The sequence below is a fragment of the Plectropomus leopardus genome, chromosome 6, assembly GCF_026936395.1.
Source record: "Plectropomus leopardus strain MGB_pleo_1.0 chromosome 6, ASM2693639v1, whole genome shotgun sequence".
Classification (NCBI taxonomy): Eukaryota; Metazoa; Chordata; class Actinopteri; order Perciformes; family Serranidae; genus Plectropomus; species Plectropomus leopardus.
This window is the reverse complement of record NC_142181.1, coordinates 867,219-885,062: the sequence shown is the minus strand read 5'-3', so window position 1 is coordinate 885,062 and position 17,844 is coordinate 867,219. Positions and strand designations below refer to the sequence as shown.

General features: G+C 42.9%; 1 protein-coding gene across 1 annotated transcript in view; it reads right to left on the bottom strand.

Moving 5' to 3' along the window:
• col4a4 (collagen, type IV, alpha 4) overlaps positions 1–17,844 on the bottom strand; it is a 43,486-nt gene that overhangs the window by 3,054 nt on the left and 22,588 nt on the right. The window contains exons 19-47 of the mRNA XM_088078312.1: positions 16,831–16,891; positions 16,653–16,757; positions 16,416–16,571; positions 15,779–15,868; positions 15,347–15,507; positions 15,188–15,260; positions 14,604–14,710; positions 13,673–13,856; positions 13,488–13,556; positions 12,196–12,303; positions 11,307–11,375; positions 10,529–10,678; positions 9,816–9,977; positions 9,272–9,439; positions 9,046–9,189; positions 8,754–8,861; positions 7,521–7,699; positions 7,272–7,335; positions 6,009–6,083; positions 5,648–5,755; positions 5,194–5,301; positions 4,622–4,693; positions 4,392–4,520; positions 3,906–4,013; positions 3,314–3,469; positions 2,632–2,880; positions 1,765–1,881; positions 1,491–1,679; positions 509–792 (exon numbers count right to left, since the gene is read on the bottom strand). Of these exons, the coding sequence (XP_087934438.1) occupies positions 509–792; positions 1,491–1,679; positions 1,765–1,881; positions 2,632–2,880; positions 3,314–3,469; positions 3,906–4,013; positions 4,392–4,520; positions 4,622–4,693; positions 5,194–5,301; positions 5,648–5,755; positions 6,009–6,083; positions 7,272–7,335; positions 7,521–7,699; positions 8,754–8,861; positions 9,046–9,189; positions 9,272–9,439; positions 9,816–9,977; positions 10,529–10,678; positions 11,307–11,375; positions 12,196–12,303; positions 13,488–13,556; positions 13,673–13,856; positions 14,604–14,710; positions 15,188–15,260; positions 15,347–15,507; positions 15,779–15,868; positions 16,416–16,571; positions 16,653–16,757; positions 16,831–16,891 (3,753 nt within the window). The remainder of the gene's footprint in view (positions 1–508; positions 793–1,490; positions 1,680–1,764; positions 1,882–2,631; positions 2,881–3,313; positions 3,470–3,905; positions 4,014–4,391; positions 4,521–4,621; positions 4,694–5,193; positions 5,302–5,647; positions 5,756–6,008; positions 6,084–7,271; positions 7,336–7,520; positions 7,700–8,753; positions 8,862–9,045; positions 9,190–9,271; positions 9,440–9,815; positions 9,978–10,528; positions 10,679–11,306; positions 11,376–12,195; positions 12,304–13,487; positions 13,557–13,672; positions 13,857–14,603; positions 14,711–15,187; positions 15,261–15,346; positions 15,508–15,778; positions 15,869–16,415; positions 16,572–16,652; positions 16,758–16,830; positions 16,892–17,844) is intronic.

The following is a 17,844-nucleotide window of genomic DNA, read 5'->3' as shown; positions in this document are numbered from 1 at the left end:
TAGGATTTTAGGATGTTTGTTGGATTTTAAAACGTTTCTAGGACTGTAAGACGTTTTCAGGATTTTAGGATGTCTTTAAGATTTAAGGACTATTGTCGGATTTTAGCACGTTTGTCGAATTTTAGGACATTTTTTTAGCATTTTAGAAAGTTTCTTGAATTTTAGGACATTACAAGGATTTAGGGACATTGCTAGCATTTGTCAGCATTTGTCAGACTTTAGGATATTTGTGGGATTTTAGGACATTTCATGAATTTTAGGACGTCTTTAGGATTTTAGGATGTTTATAGGATTTAAGTAAATTTCTAGAAGTTAGGACATTCGCAGTCTGAAGGTGCTATATGAACAGAATTTTATCATTATTATGATTATTATTATCATAAGCAGTATTAGCAGGAACAGAAGTACTACAGTAACAGTATTAGCAGTGGTATCAGTAGCATCATTGGCAGTGGTAGAGGTAGTAGTACCATGTTAGTAACAGTACCTCTACCTCTGCAGTACCCACCATGAGGAAGGAGTATCCGGTCCACAGGCTCCTCCAGCTGGGGGGGCAGTCTGGCTGGTTGGAGGTCTGGCTGTGCAGAGCGACAGGTGGGGAGGGGGCTTCACACACCACGCAGCGGCTGATGTGGTCTTCGATGGAGGCTCCGCCCACCGGGATACTGGGGACGGCGGCCGTCGTCGACAGCCAGTAGGATTTGTCGTTCCGGCTGGCGTACGAGCAGGTTCCCATGTTACAGGAGGAGAACGGCATGGTGGAGAAGACCCGCATGCAGGACCCGGCCTGACCTGGAAACGTCGGAAAATATTGAATCAGTTTAAATCCTTGAACGAGTCAAAGATCTCAGGAGACTTTGACTCCGTCCTCATGGAGGAACGTTAGTGTGAGTCTGTGTGTTTGGTTCTCCGGGAGAACATCAGGAACACTTCGAGGAACCCGAACGACACGTCGACCACAGAGGAGGCGGAGCCGAAAGAATCAGACCAGGTGTGGACGAGAGTTCAGGATTTCTCAGATTTCAGGACATTTCTTAGATTTCAGGACATGTCCCAGATTTCATGACATTTCTCAGATTTCAGGACATTTCTTAGATTTCAGGACATGTCCCAGATTTCAGGACATTTCTCAGATTTTCGGACATTTCTTAGATTTATGACGCTTCTGGGATTTGAGGACATTTCTTGGCTTGTAAGACATTTCTGGGATTTCAGGACATGTCTGGGTTTTGAAGACGTTTCTTGACTTTTAGGATGTTTCTTAAATTTTTAGGAGATTTTTAGGATTTGAGGACAGTCCTTGAATTTTGGGACATTTATTGGATTTTAGGACATTTTAAGCCCTGGACTTTGTTGGGCGTCTTTGTTCAAATCTTCAGTGTATTGTGGACGTGTGTGTGTGTGTGTGTATGTGTTTGTGTGTGCATGTGTGTGTGTGTGTTTGTGTGTGCATGTGTGTGCATGTGTGTGTGTGTGTGTGTGTGTGTTACCCAGGTCCTGAGTGTGAGCCTTCTCCTGACCCTCCAGGTACAGCAGACTGTATCCGACCCACAGGACTCTCATGTTCGGTGGACACGAGGGGACAAACTTCGACTGGCTGTGCATCACCAACAGGAAGCCCGAGTTCAAGTTTTTGGTGGGCCCCGCGGGGCCGCGGTCTCCGATCGGACCGGGATCACCTGAGACACGCGGACCACAGAGACTCACATCAGCTGATCAGTTCTACACAGCACGTCCGACAGCGTGGACGGACGGAGGCCTCACCTTTGGCTCCCACGGCGCCGCTCTCCCCCGGCAGGCCCGGCACTCCTCGCTCTCCATCTGGACCCAGGGGCCCCTCAGGGCCTATCGGCCCCTCAGGCCCGATGTCCCCCTTCCTACCTGAAAGACATCATCAATCCCCTTCAGCATCAGCTGCTCTGATCCTGAAACTGACCGCAGAGACGGAACCAGTACTCAGATCCTTTACTGAAGTAAAAGTACTACTACCACACTGAGAAAAGTCCTGCATTTAAAAAGTTACACAAGTAAAAGTACTACTACCACAGAGAAAAGTCCTGTATTAATCAAGTTACTGAAGTAAAAGTCAGTAAGTATTATCATGAAAATGTACTTAAGGTATAAAAATAAAAAAAATACAAAATTAAGAAAAATGTAAAAAAAAAACCCTAAAACCTCCAGAAACTATTAAAATAAGGAAAAAATAATAATGAAATGTTTCTTAAAATATTTTCCAAAGGACCCAATTTAGAAAAAAAAAGAACACCCAAAAAAACTGAATAGTATTTTAAAAAAGAGGGAAAAAAAGAAAATTTTTAAATTCAGAAAAATAAAAACCACAAAAAACTCAAAAGTATTCAAAAAACAGAAAAACAAACAAACAAGAAAATGACACAAATGACAAGAAAAATCAAACTGTGACGTTTCGTCTGCGCTCCCTTCGTTGAGCTAAATACCGTGAACGTGGAGCTTATTGCATTTGGACGATGTTGGTAAAATCTGTTCCCTTCGAACAATTTCTGTTTAAAAAAATAAAATTACTAAATTAATTAAAATAAAATGAAATAAAATGAAATAAAATAAAATAAAATAAAAAACAGAAATCACTCTGGACCGGCCCTCATGTCTCACCTTTTGCGCCTCTTCTGCCGACCTCTCCCTCGAGGCCGACATCTCCGGGCTGACCGGGGAGGCCTGGGGGTCCTGGGGGCCCCTGTGTCGCTGGAGGGTAGGTGGGGCAGGGGGACACTCGGCCCTTCTCCCCCTTTGGACCCATGGGTCCAGCAAAACCCTTCGGTCCCGGAGGCCCACTTGCACCGGTGCAACCTCTGGGACCCCGATTACCAGGAAGTCCCATCAGACCTGGAGATCCCCGAATGCCTGATCTCACACACACACACACACACACACACACACACACACACACACACACACACACACGTAAGAAAGAGACAGTCCACGATGAGGCGTCCTGACATCAGCTGAAACACACTGAAACAAAATGTTTTCTCATGTTTGCGTAAAAAAAGGGGAAACTAGATTTATAATTATTATAATTATACATGCATATGTACATTTAAGACTATGTTACAAAATGATTATTTTTTTCAGCTCATTTCTCTTCTGAAAAAGTTCCTCAGCTTTCAAAGGGTTAATAATTCAATGACTTTTCCAAAACTTTCAAAGATTTTGATTTATTTCATGAGTTTTGCAGGCTTGGAACTTGTGAAAGTGAAATTCCATGACTTTTCCAGCTTTTCCATGACCGTGGGAGCGCTGTTTAAACATGTGTCAGTAACATGGAGCCTCTAACCTTTCACTCCTGGATTTCCAGGGATGCCTGGCAGTCCTCTGGGCCCCGCAGATCCTTTTGGGCCCACCGGCCCCTGGCACCCTGTGTCCCCGTTGTCCCCATCGTCTCCAGGCACCGGAGGGTTCAGACCAGGGTCCCCGACCTCACCAGCACACCCTGAGACACCAAACAAAGGTCAGAGGTCACGCAGGGTGATTTTCTGACTCAAAGCTAATTAATTAACCCTTTAAGGACTGTTTGTCGCATTTTAGTCTCTTTTCATCCTTTATTAATAACTCTGTGTGTGTGTTGATGCATGTGTCCTAAATGTAGTCCAGATTGTGTATCTGAGTGTAATCAGTGAATTTGCAGCTCAGCTCCTACAATAAGTCTAAAATACACTGTGGAAACTAAATAGTTACATTCAGACTGTTCAGGTCCAAAAATGCTCCATTGAAACCCATTCAAACTGATGGTTAAAAAATAAACTTAATGAAAGAAAGAAATCATATTAATGTATGATGTCTTTTTAAAGCTTGATTTTTGTGTGCAGAGTGATATAAGTGTGTGTAATATTAAAGCGGGCCTTAAGGGGTTAACCTTAAAGTCTGACCTGGTTCTCCATCTGGTCCAGTACAACCAGTATCTCCACGCGGCCCCAGGATCGGACTCTTACAGTCTGGGCCAGGTTTACCTTCAGGTCCCAAACCTCCTGGAGGTCCTGCAAGACAAAGTCGTGAACTTAATAATAACAATAACAATAATAATAACAACAACAACAATAATAATAATAATAATAATAATAATAATAACAATAATAACAATAACAATAACAATAACAATAACAATAATAACAATAATAATAATACCAATAACAATAACAATAATAATAACAATAACAATAACAATAATAATAATAATAACAATAATAATGCTGATGATGATGATGATGAACTTAACTGAAGTGAAACCTTTAAAATCAGGAAAAAACAAGAATATTCGATATCTAAGATTATTTACAGTCTCATATTCAATATGATTTCATATCTTTGTGTTGTTCAGCCCTCGTTAGAGCTAAAATCTCCCCACTGCTACACACCTGTGGATCCTGGGGGCCCTCTGGGTCCTGGGGGGCCAGGCTGGGATGACCCAAAGGGACCTGGAGGACCTGGAGGACCTTTATCTCCTGGGAGACCGTTGGAGCCCGGAGGACCCGGCACGCCCAGACCTGCACACAGCGCCGGACGATGATGTGTGTGTGTGTTAACAGCTGACTCAGTTTGTCTGATGTGAGTGTGTGTGTTTATTGTGTTTGTGAGAGACTCAAACCTCTGGTCCCCATGTCCCCCTTCACGCCTTTCAGTCCGTCCAACCCGTGAAGTCCAAGCGGCCCAGGAGGACCTGACGCACAAAAACAAAAATCAAAAAAATTATTAAGGCTTTTTAAATGTATGTATGATAATAAAAAAAAACACCTGATTAATGGAGTGTATGAGCAAAAATGTATAGATGTACACACACACACACACACACACACACACACACACACACACACACACACACTTTTTTTCTGGTTAGGTGGAGCTAAATGCAACAAGTGAAGCTTGAATTTTATTCTATTATTGTCATTTAACATTTATTTATTTATTTGCTGGGTTAGACTAGATCAGAATTAAATTAATTGTATTAATCCTGAAGTAAATTAAAGCATTAAGCAGCTCACATTAAAAAATAATTATACAACAAGACAATACAGAATTAAAAACAACAGATAAGAACCAATAAAAATAAAAACAGATAAACAAACCTAGACCACAAGAAGTTGAAAAACTCAACAAAAAAGAGTCAGAGGATGAAGTGATAATCATAAACAATAAGCAGCTCTGGGTTTGAGGTCTGACCTTGAAGTCCTGGAGAGCCTTGCGGTCCTGGAGGACCATCAGCACCTGCTTTACCAGGAAGACCTGAAAGACCAGAGCGACCTCTGGGACCTGAGGGGCCGACCACACCTGGGACCAAGGAGACGTACAGACAGGGTTAAAATAATGCTCGCTGTCATGACGTCAGAGCCCCAAAAAGTCCTGAAGTTCTGTCAAACTTCTGTGTTATTAATCATTTTCCTCAGGAATTAAAATCTTTTGAGTCGGCCTACTTCTCCTATAGCTGCCAACAGCCTGCCAACATTCACAGTTAGAGAAAGGCTGAAAATAAGCTCATGTGCTTGTGGCCCCGGGCCCCCAAAACATTACATCTGCCCCTGGTAATAATAATGACAGCTCAGCTCAGCAGGTCACATGACTGCGCTCAGGTTAAAGACTGAGGGTGTAAAGACTCGATGAGGTTTAGCGTCTGTACCCGGCTGGCCCAGGTCTCCCTGATGGCCTGGATCTCCTTTGCATCCTCTCTGTCCCGGAGCTCCGATAAAACCGGGTCCTCCAGGATCTCCTCGAGGTCCCGGAGGTCCTGAGAGGACAAAAAAAACCAGCTGATTCTTCCAGAAATTCATCTTCGTCACAAAGCGCGTCCTCCTCGCTCTTTAATGGTTAATAACAGATGATCTCTTTTTAGTTTCCATTTTCAACAATATTAAACCAACAGAATGATAATGAGGATAATAATGTAAAATCATTTGACTTGCAGTATATTCAGGCTGCTGATCATCTTTTTTTCTGTGCTTCAATGCCCAAAAAAACCCAAAACAAAACCAGAATCTCACCTGAGGCCCCGAAGTCTCCTGCAGGCCCCTTTTCTCCTGGTGGACCAGGACAACCAACAGAGTCTCCTTTATCACCTGAAACACACGCGGAAACATTATAGCTGCAGCGCAGCAGTGGGTCAACTTTGACATGGTAATTATATTTATATTTGGCTATTTTTAAAGAAAATATTTAGGCTCTCCTTTCAAATTTTGGAGTTTGTTTGATGAGAATAATTTAGTTATTTTAACTTTTTGCAATTTTTAAGGAAATATTGTGGCTTTTTTTTTCAATTTTAAAAACAATTCTTGGCAAGTTTTGTGGAGAAACATGTTTTTCATTCCCTTAAAAAAATGTATTTTTGAAGAAAACATTTTTCCAAATGTTTCTTTCTTTCTTTTTTTCTTTCTTTCTTTAAACTGGCAATTTTTGTAGAAAAAAACAGACTGGAGAGACAGAGTCCATAAGAGACAGAGTCCACAGCTTTCCAGACTATAAATCATCAAACCTTGAAAAATGTCTTTGAAATAATGTGTCTAACAGTAGTGGGGGGTAGGCATAAGTATTTAGCGGGGGTTAAATTTACAGCCTTTGACATGGTAATATTGTGGCTGACTTACCTGAGCAGTGGGGACTTTACGCTAAAAACCGTCCATGCAGATAAACCATTATGTGTCTGAAATGCCAATAGTATATTCTATGTATAAGTCTACGCCTGTCTGGCCACGAATGCTGCAGAAAGTGATGAGATTTTCCTTGTTCACCCTCTTCCTAAAAATCTAAATGTAACTCTCAAGACCCAAATGACCAACTTTTGTCCGTTTTAAGGGTCATTAGTCCTTGTAATATCTTTGAAATGAGATGTTTCAGACCCACACAGCACAAAGTGTGAGGAGGTAAAAACATGTTTAATCTGCTCCAGCTGAGACTTGAACTCACAACCTTCACATCAGGCACCACGTTGTTATCAGGCCGAGCTACCTCTCCAGTGTAGAATTTAGAGGTGACTTCCCATGATGATACAGCAGGGGGCAGCACAACAGCTGTACATGTATTTACAGGCATATTTCAAACCAGTGTCAAAAACATATATATTGTTTTTTTGGATTCACTGTGCTGAATTATTTCTGTGTTTTGTTTTGCTAATTTTGTTTACATTGGGAGAGGAGTGATATGTGCATACAGGTGTTGGTGTATCCGCGTTACATGGATATGTGTAAGCATACGTGTGCATATATTGTATATGTGTACAAAGTGCATTTATTAGTGATTGTCCTTGCTACCTGTGGATCCGGCACATCCTTGGTGACCGGGTTCTCCATCTTTCCCCGGACATCCCAGGTTACCCTGCAGTCAAAAACAAACAGATCATTTCTGAACAAAACAATCAAAAGACAACGGTCCGATTTGTTGATTTTAATATTTAAACCTCGTCTTCTGGGTGGTCTTTGGTGGTTCAAACAATTAGCACTTACGCACCCAAAGCACAAAAAAACGTCTGTTAGGATTTCTGTTGGTAGAGTTTTACTTACCGGATCTCCAGTCTCTCCGGGGAACCCGATGAATCCTGGTGGTCCTGTACGTCCAGTTGGTCCTGGAGGTCCTGGTTTTCCGTAGGGCCCTGGGGGTCCCGGGATTCCTACAATGCCTGGGGGTCCATTAATACCTGGATACCCTGGCTTACCGGTAGCTCCTCTCGCACCTTTATTTCCTGTAGGGACAGCGTGTTTGATGTTATTCTCTGTTGTGCTTCAGCAGTAACTCAGGGACGACCCCTGACTGGTTTGTGTAAGATTTGTCAGAGACGAGTTTTTCTGTGGACAGACGTCTTCTCATCCATTCGGCTGACATGTGGTGTACCACAGGGTTCAATGCTCGGTCCCTTTCTTTTCTCCATGTACATGCTTCTCCTTTGTTTCTTATTTATTTTTCACTGTTACGCAGACGACACACAGCTTTTCTTTAAATTCAAATAACCTCAGTCAACTCTCCACCTGGCTATCAAAAAAACCCAACAAAACAGCCACCTTTTCATGATTTTGGTAAATTCTCTGTTTTTCATGCAAAATGTCAAATTGTAAATAAAACATTTTGTGTGATTGTGTGTCATTTTTTTTTTCTTTACAAAATGTGGATATGTTTGAAAAAAAATATTTTGCCAATTTCTTTAATCTTTAAAACTTTTAGCAATTTTTAGAGAAAATATTTTGCCAATTTTTGGGCAAGTTTTAAAACAAATTTTGGCAATTTTTCCCCCTTAACATTTTTTTGTGGTTTTTGAAGGAAACGTGCAGTTCCAAACAGTTGGATTATCAATTACAGACAGTCGTTGAAGACATCACGTGTTATTATACAGGTCTGTGAAACACATTTCCATTACTTTTCCAAAACCTTCAGGGAATATTTTGTTGAATATTTTGTCTTTTAGGACTAGATGATCCCTGTCAGATCCTGTTATCATGGGCCCAAGAGCATTTCTGATAAAATACAGAATAGGGACACACATTCGTCCTGAAGCAGCTCTGACCAGCTTTTTAGTATGTTGCATGTTGACAGCAGCAGAAATAAGATGACAAAAGTATTCAGTGTTCTGCCGATTAGTTTTTTACAAATGTTTTGCATTTTGATTTAAACACTTTTATCATCTTATGTCAGGCTGGTAGGATTTGATTTCGGCTGATTTAGTTTAGAGCTGCGATCACGACCCTGCCACTTCCTGTGTGACATCACACCCTAACACTGGTCTCCGTGGTAACAGCTCTGACCTCGGGATCCAGGGAAGCCGTTGAGGCCTGCCGGTCCGTCTTTTCCTCGTCCTCCTTTGATGAGGATAACCTTGGTTTCTCCTGGAGGCCCCTGGGCCCCTTTACAGCCTGCAGGGGACACACATGGGAGACATATGTACTCAGTTTGTGTGTTACAGCAGTGTCATTAGTGTCATACGTGACAGATTTGACATGCAGTAACAGGTTTTTTTTTCCTCAGTCATCACAGTATTTACACTGATTGTTTTATCTCAGTACTGCAGTAGTATCTGCAGTATATCTCAGTGTTTACCTTTTTCTCCTTTCGGTCCCTCACATCCTGGACCTCCGTCTTGGCCGTTGGACCCTCTCTCCCCCGTCCTCCCAGGGGCTCCAAGGGCCCCAGTCTGCCCAGGGACTCCTGGCCCTCCGACCTGGCCCCGGGGCCCCATCAGACCTGAAACAGACGGTTAGTATTTCTGTGAATCTGTCGTCAGGAAACATTTTTAAACACAGGTGTGTCGGTGGGAGGAGCTCACCTTTCAGACCAATGGGCCCCAGCAGTCCTGAGTTTCCGCTGGGGCCAGGGGGGCCCTGAGGCCCTGGGTAACCTGGAAAACCTGGAGTGCCCGGTTTCCCTTCAGGGCCTTGAGGGCCAAAACCTGGAGGACCCACCTCCCCGATCTCACCTTTCTCCCCCGGAAAACCTGAACAGGAATTTGACATTATGTAAAGAAAAGTACTTTGAAGGAAACTACAGTACAGTGAAGTACAGTTAATTACACTTAGGTAAAGTACAATGAAGTACAGTTAAGTACATTTAGGTAATGTACAGTGAAGTACAGTTAAGTACACTTAAGTAAAGTAAAGTAGAGTAAAGTACACAGAAGTAATTTACAATGAAGTATAGTGAAGTAAAGTGAAGTGAAATAAAGTATAGTGGAGTAAAGTACAGTAAAGTATGGTATAGTGAAATAAAGTAAAGTACGATGAAGTCAAGTATAGAACAGTATAGTCAAGTAAAGTAAAGTCAAGTCAAGTCAAGTCAAGTCTTTAAGGGCATCTTTCGGAGCCAGAGTTTACCTGGGGGTCCTATGGGTCCCTGGGGGCCAAAAAGGCCTCTGGGACCAGGTTTTCCTGCATCACAGCGTTCAGGTGAGGGTCCCTGAGGGCCGGTTACACCTGGGGCTCCATCCTGTCCCCTTTGGCCCTTAGGTCCGGGGCCTCCAGCCAGACCCAGGAGTCCTGGACAAACACAGGAAATGTTTCTGAAAACAGGAATCTGATTTCGGATTCAGTCTATTTTTTATTTTGCTGATGCTGTTATTCTATTCTCTAACCTTGACCTTCGACCATCAAAATCAAATCAGTTCATCCTTGAGTGCAGGTGAAGGTTTGTGTCACATTAAAGTAATTTGCTACAGTTGAGCTGAAAGCAAGACCACAGTGACCTTGACCTTTAACCACCCAAATCTAATCAGTTCATTGTTAAGGCTGAATGAGGCTGAATTTTTTCACTTTTGTGCCAAAAGTGAAAAAATTCTCTAAACGTGTTCTTAGATATCGTGTTCACAAGAATAAGACAGATGAGACCAGTGACCTTTGATCACCAAAATATAATGAATTCGTCACTAATTTGAGGTAAACCTTTGTGCCAGTTTTGAAAAAATCCCCTAACGGCCTTATTGAGATATCCTGTTCACTAAAATACGGCAGATGCAAGGTCACCATGACCTTGACCTTCAATTCATCATTGAGTGTAAGTGAACTGATGATATTCAGGTTCAATACTTTACCTTTTAGTCCGTCGTTACCAGGGGGACCAGGGACTCCTTTAGGTCCCTGAGAACCCGGTCGCCCTGGAAAGCCAATAGGTCCTGAGGGCCCAACATAAGAGTTTCCTGCTGGGCCCCTGAGTCCAGGAAAGCCTGGGAGCCCTGGAGAACCTGGCATACACACAGTTATACACCCTGTAAACACAGCTGATAATGACATTAAACCAAAACATCTGAATCCTCGTCTGTAGGCGTTCTCAGGTTCTCTTTGAGAGTTGAAGATAAGTAATATCCAGGTCTCAATTTAGGTTCATTCACATTTTTATCAATAACTTTCCAGGACTTTTCCATGACTTTGAGGTAAATTTTAAAGACCGTAAATTCACTGAAATGACCACTGATACCCTTAATGAATTCTTTTCATTATTATATAATAGCTTGGTTAAATATATATTATTTAAAAACAGGAATTAGAACTAAATATTTAAATATAACTTATGGACTGTTATTTATGAGATTGGAGGGGGTGGTGCAAAACGGGGAAGGCGTGTCATATAAGTTTTTCAACACTGGGAAGGACTTTTGTGTTTTATTTTGGTGTTGGAGGGGGAAAAAAACTTTAATTGCTGTGTACTGTAATTTTTTTTTTACTGCAAAGAGAACATTTCTTTAATCTTTAAATTTTTTTGGTGATTTTAGAAGAAAACATTTCTGGGCATTTTTTAATTTCTTGTGACTTTTGAAAATAACATGTCTGAGCACGTTTTCATAAAGCAAAAAGAGAGACGGGTGACTGTACCTGGATCTCCACCATAACTGATGCCTTCAGATCCCTCTTCTCCCGGATCTCCGAGTAAACCTGGAGGTCCTGCAGCAGGAGGAGAGGGTGAACATAGGAGACAATGTAAAAGATGATAATAGAAATAATGTAAGTGATAATGGAAGGAAAAATGTAGGAGATAATGTAAAGAATGTAGGAGATAATGTAAGTTACAATGAGAGATAATGTCAGGTATAGTGTAGTAGATCATGTGAAGGATAATGGCAAAGAGAATATGAGGGATAATGTAGGAGATATTGAAGAATATAATGAAGAAGATAATGTCAGGTATAATGTAGGAGATCATATAGCAGATAATGTTAGAGGTAATATAGAAGATAGTGTAGGGATAATGCAGGAGATACATAAATGATAACACAGAAGGCGGCTTATGTAGGCAGTACTGTAAGGTATAGTGTAGGAGGTAATGTAAGAGGTAGCGTATGGATAATGTAAGGGATAATGTAAGAGATAAGGAAGAATATAATCTAGGAGATAACATAAGGGACAATGTAGGAGATAAGGAAGAATATAACATAGGAGATAATGTAAGGGCTAATGTAGAAGATAGGGAAGAACATAATGTAGGAGAAAATGTAAGGGATAATGTTGGAGATAATGTACAAGATTATGAACTAATGTAACAAAAGAGATAATGTCTTGTTTAATGCAGGAGATAATGTAAGGGATAATGCGGGAGATAATGAAGAGAATAATGAAAGAGTTAATGTCAGGAATACTGTATGGATGATGTAAGAGACAATGTAGAAGATATCACAGGAATAATGCCAGAGATAATGGAAGAAATAATGACGGGGATAATGTAGAAGATAATGTAAGGGAAGGTGAAATATGTGTGCCTTAGTACCTTGTCTTCCAGGTAGTCCAGGAAGTCCAGACTGTCCTTTGTCTCCTTTTACTCCATCAGGACCAGTGATGCCATTAAAACCTGGAGGACCTGGGAGACCTGGGTAACCTGGAGAGACAGGTGGACAGGAAGTCAGACAGACGGGTTGCAGGGCGGCCCTTGGCACAGGCGAGTATAGGAGGTTGCTCAGAGCGCCACACGCTGGAGGGGCGCCGCTGGTTGCACTAAAGATAATAATTCTCTGCGCCGGTTAGCCCCTTTCTTCATTTTCTGCCCTGAAATAACAAATGAACAAATAAAGAGAGAAATAATCCTAAACTCAGCGTCCCTGCTGTTTCTCATCATTGACCTGTTGACCAGCCTGCACCTGAGACCTGACGGCGCTGTGGACCGAGAGACAAGACGGGGATAAGATACTGATGCTGACTGATCCGCTCTGCTCTCATTGTCCAACGGTGTCTCCACCTGTGTCCGCTCCGCTCTCATTCTCCGCTGATGTCTCCACCTGTGTCTCTGCTGTTGTCTTCAAATGTCCGCTCCCCTCTTATTCCCCGCCTGTGTCTCCGCTGGTGTCTCCACCAGTATCTCCCAATGTCCGCTCCGCTCTCATTCTCAGCCAATGTCTCTGCCGGTGTCTCCAAACGTCCACTCCGCTCTCATTCTCTGCCTGTGTCTCCTCTGTCTTCATAGTCCGCTCCGGTTTCATTGTCCGACAGATGTCTCAGCAGGCGTTTGTCCTCCACTGTCTCCCACATGTCTTCGTCTGTGCAGTAATCGGTTAATGTCCTCTCTAACTGTCCAGATGTGGACACTTTAGCAGAAGCTCCAGCAGCTGCAGAAGAAACTTGTAATCTGCATCTACACATCTCTGTGAAGCGGGAACATTTAGGCTGTTATCGGTGCTCTGTGAGGAACTGCTGCTACCGTTGTTGTTGTTGTAGTTGTTGTTGTTGTTGTTGTTGTTGTTGTAGTTGAATGAAACAGACTGAATGTTGAGTCACAGTCAGATTTCCTGTGTGTTTGAATGCAGCTGCAGGTCAGACAGCAGCAGCATCACCACAGACATACTGTGAGACTGTCAGTGTCTCTGAGACACTGACAGTCTCACAGTTACACAGACACACTGTGAGACTGTCAGTGTCTCTGAGACACTGACAGTCTCACAGTTACACAGACACACTGTGAGACTGTCAGTGTCTCTGAGACACTGCAGTGACTCACAGTTACTGCTGTGACTGAATACTCTGCTGAAACCTGCTGACTTGTTGTGTTTCTAATCCAATGATGTTTACCTGCATCTCCACGGTCTCCTTTTTCTCCGGGGGCGCCGGGGTTTCTGGGTACACAGGGCAGAGTGTCACCTGTAGGTGGGGGAGGGGTCAAAATAAAAGTGGGAGGAGTCACTGAATGGCATCACTGGAGTTGTTTTCTGCAGATTTCACACACTCTGTGAAATGAACATCAGATTGATTTCTACCTCTAACTCCCTTCGGCCCCGGAGGACCAGGAAATCCTTGAGGTCCCGGGTTCCCAGGGGCCCCACGCAGTCCTACAGCTCCTACCACGCCTCGTCCCAGGGGCCCTGCAGGTCCTGATAATCCCTTTGGTCCTGGGAGTCCTGGGAAGCCCCTGTCTCCAGGAGCGCTGGAGAAACTGTCACCCTGAGATAAAAACAGAGGCGGGATTTAACTCTTTGAAACCTGAACAAATGGGCTCCATTTCTGTCAAAAACGGGAGGAAGACGATAACCAATTTGAGAAGAAATGACCAAAAAAGAGCAAGACAGTAGTTGAAAATGCAAGAAAATTAGCTGAAAATTAGTTAAAAAATAAATAAATAAAATAAACGTAAAAGCAAGTAAAAATAAATCCAAACATAAATTACCTTGAAAAGGTGCTTAAAAATATAACAGTTTTGTAACATATTTTTATATGTAATTATGGCAAGTATAAATATAATTACACCCCTTATTTCTCCCTTAAGCCTCAAGCAAGACAGTAATTGAAAATGCATGAAAATCTGTTTTCAAAAAAAGCAAAAGAAAGTAAAAAAAAACACTTAAGTTTACAGATAAAATGTGCTTTCACAAGCTTTTTTTAAACATTTTTTCCCTCGACATTTCTCCCTACCTTAAAAAAAGTGTGAAAGCAAGACGGTCGTGAAAAGGGCAAAACAATTTCCTGAAAATTATTTTAAAAAATGATGCTTTTTTAATTATTTGTGAAAGTTCATCTGAAAACAGTTCAGGAAGAGTGACGTCGAAAGGGTTAAAGGTCATCCAGCCAACAGGAGCAGCGTGACGTCGCCCCCTACAGGCTGCAGGCTTCATACTCTGAACAAATAATCCTCCATTTTTATCCATCCATATCAGTGCTTTTTCTTCGAGTGGTGCTGGAGCGTGGGCTCACCTGTGGGCCGGGGTATCCAGGGGCCCCCGGAGCCCCGTCCAGTCCTCTTCGTCCTGAGAACCCTTGTCTGCCTCTAGGGCCCTGCTGGCCCCTGTTTCCTTTATCACCTGGAGACAAAAGTCTGATCAGAACCACTGATACAACGACATCACGGCCGCAGCCGCACACTGGCTTTCACATCGCAGCAGCCCCGTGTCAAGGATGTCTACAGAATTCTATAACAATCCTAAAATTTTAAGAACATTTCTCGGATTTCAGGACATTTCTAGGATTTTAGGACATTTTTGGGATTTTAGGACATTTCTCAGATTTTTGGGCATTTTTTTTTAGATTTTTAGGACATCTTTGGGATATTAGAACATTTCTAGGACTGTAGGAATTTTCAAGAATTTTCGGATGTTTTTTGTTTTGTTTTTTTTAACGTATTTTGTATTTTAGAACATGCCAAGAATTTTCGGACATTAGGGTCTTAGCGAGGACCTCTGTTTGGGCTCTGCGGGCTCTGTATTGATGCTGTTTTATGTCTCTGACACCTTATGGAGACTAAAAGGAGGCCAGATTAAGTATTTAACGGTTAAACTCACCTTTAAATTCCACCACTATGAAATCTCCCTTCTGACCTTTGAACCCTGTGACACCTGGAAATCCAGCCAGACCCTGCAGACGAATCAGCCAATCAATCAACGAAACGATCCAAACATTGTGTTTCACATGACCTCTGACCCTGTTGTCTGGTGACTCACCTGTTGTCCACGCACTCCCATGTCTCCGGGTACACCTTTCTCTCCTCTCTGCCCCAGGGACCCCGGGGCCCCTGGAAACCCCGGAGACCCCGGATCACCCGCAGCGCCGGGGGCACCCCTCAATTCAACTGGGGGGCCACAGGCACAGTCGCCAGCGCTACCTGAGACGCACAGGAGGATTTAAAAAGAGTGATGAAAAGATGAAGTCGTTCAGGTAATTTACTTTCTCCGTAATATCAAAGTCAAAACAATCCTTGAACACATGTTGGACGAACATTTCAGGCTTTAAGGAAAAGATTTGTAGTTTTGGGCAGGGTCAAAAAAGAAAAGTTGAATTTTTTCTTTGTCTATTTGTCAAACTAAATGAACCGATAAAATAACTGAAACAATAAAATAAAATAAAATGAAAATCAATGTGGCAAAAACACTGACCTTTAAAACCCACGAAGCCCTGGGCCCCCAGGGGCCCCTGATCACCTGGATCTCCAGCCTGTCCTGGAGCCCCGGGAAGACAGTAAGTACCTGAAGAGAGAAACAGGAAGTCAGCAGGATGACAGGAAACGATCTGTACTGATTATCAAAACATGAAAATAACTTCAGGGACAGGTGAGTTTCTGACAGACAGGTGTGTGTCTGGCAGACAGATGTGTTTCTGACAGACAGATGTGTCTGACAGACAGGTGTGTGTCTGACAGACAGGTGTGTTTCTGACAGACAGGTGTGTTTCTGACAGACAGATGTGTCTGACAGACAGGTGTGTGTCTGACAGACAGGTGTGTTTCTGACAGACAGATGTGTTTCTGACAGACAGGTGTGTTTCTGACAGACAGATGTGTCTGACAGACAGGTGTGTGTCTGACAGACAGGTGTGTTTCTGACAGACAGATGTGTTTCTGACAGACAGGTGTGTTTCTGACAGACAGATGTGTTTCTGACAGACAGATGTGTTTCTGACAGACAGGTGTGTTTCTGACAGACAGATGTGTCTGACAGACAGGTGTGTGTCTGACAGACAGGTGTGTCTCTCTGACAGACAGGTGTGTTTCTGACAGACAGGTGTCTCTGGCACCTGGAACTCCAGGTTCTCCCTTCAGTCCTTTGGGTCCGGGTCGTCCTGGTTTTCCCGGTTCTCCAGGTGTGGGTCCGTTTTTGTAAACCTGTCCTGGGTCTCCTCTGTCCCCTCTGGATCCTGGAGCTCCCCTCTGACCCACAGCGCCCGGCGGCCCTGCAGACAAACACCACATTGTTATTTATTGTCACTCTGCCTTAAACGCGGTGCGGACTGTGGGCGGCGGCGGCGGCTGACCTGGTAAGGATCTGCCGGGGGCTCCTGGGGGGCCGTGCATCCCCATCAGCCCCATGTCCCCTGGAGGGCCCCTCAGTCCGGACGCCCCGGATTCTCCAACGTCACCTGGAAGACAGACTGGGTCAGCTGACGTCTGATGACTGCGATCAGCTGATCGATCGGGGCGTATTGATCGTACCCGTGTGCGTGATTTCTGCTTCCTGAGGGAGGCCTTTAGGGCCCGGATCTCCCATCATGCCCTGGGAACAGGAACAGAGAGCATCAGCACAGGAGCTCAGCTCTGATTGGCTGCTTCAGACTCAGTGACATCACAGAGAATAAAAGCGGCGTCACAGGTGAGTTTCTCCCTCCGAGGCAGGAGCGGAAAACATGTTCAGCTCCTTTACTGCAGTAAAAGTACTAATACCACACTGTGAAAAATGACTTATGGAGGATTAAATAAGGTTTTACTTCTTCTCACTTCTTTTCCAATGTGTACCCAATGTAATAAATAAAGAAATCAAATCAAACCAAATCAAATCAGAAATACTCTGTTACCCTAAAAGTCCTTAATTAAAAAGGGATATTTAAGTTAAAGTAGGTATAATTAGGGAAAAGTACTTAAAGTAATAAAAGTAAAAGCAAAAAACACCCCCCCACCTCAAAATCATTAAAATGGAAAAAAAATACCTACAAAATAAGAAAAACACCAAAATGCTCAAAATTATAAAACAGACAAAAAACACAAATATCTGAAAATTGTTAAAACATTAAAAAAAAAATAAAAAGGGAAAAAACCCACAAAATTATTTTGAAAAATTGAAAAGAAAATTATTAGAAAAACGGATAAAAATAGAAAACTGTTTTTTAAATGAGAAAAAAAACCAGAAAACCCTTAAAATGTTAAAAGGAAAAATAACACACCCCCAAAATAAGAAAAAAATCACTAAAACCTCAAAATTATAAAAAAGAAAAAAAATCCCCCAAAATAATGTTTAATATTCAAAAAAAGACACAAAAAATGAATATTATTAGAAAAGTAGAAAAATCGAACCAATGGTCCGGAGTTCCCCTCGCCCGGACGCGGGTCACCGCGGCCCCCCCCGGAGCCAGGCCTGGGGGTGGGGCTCGATGGCGAGCGCCTGGTGGCCGGGCCTTTACAGGACAGGGGACCTCCTTCCCGTGGGCTCACCACGCGTAGGAGGGGCCGTAG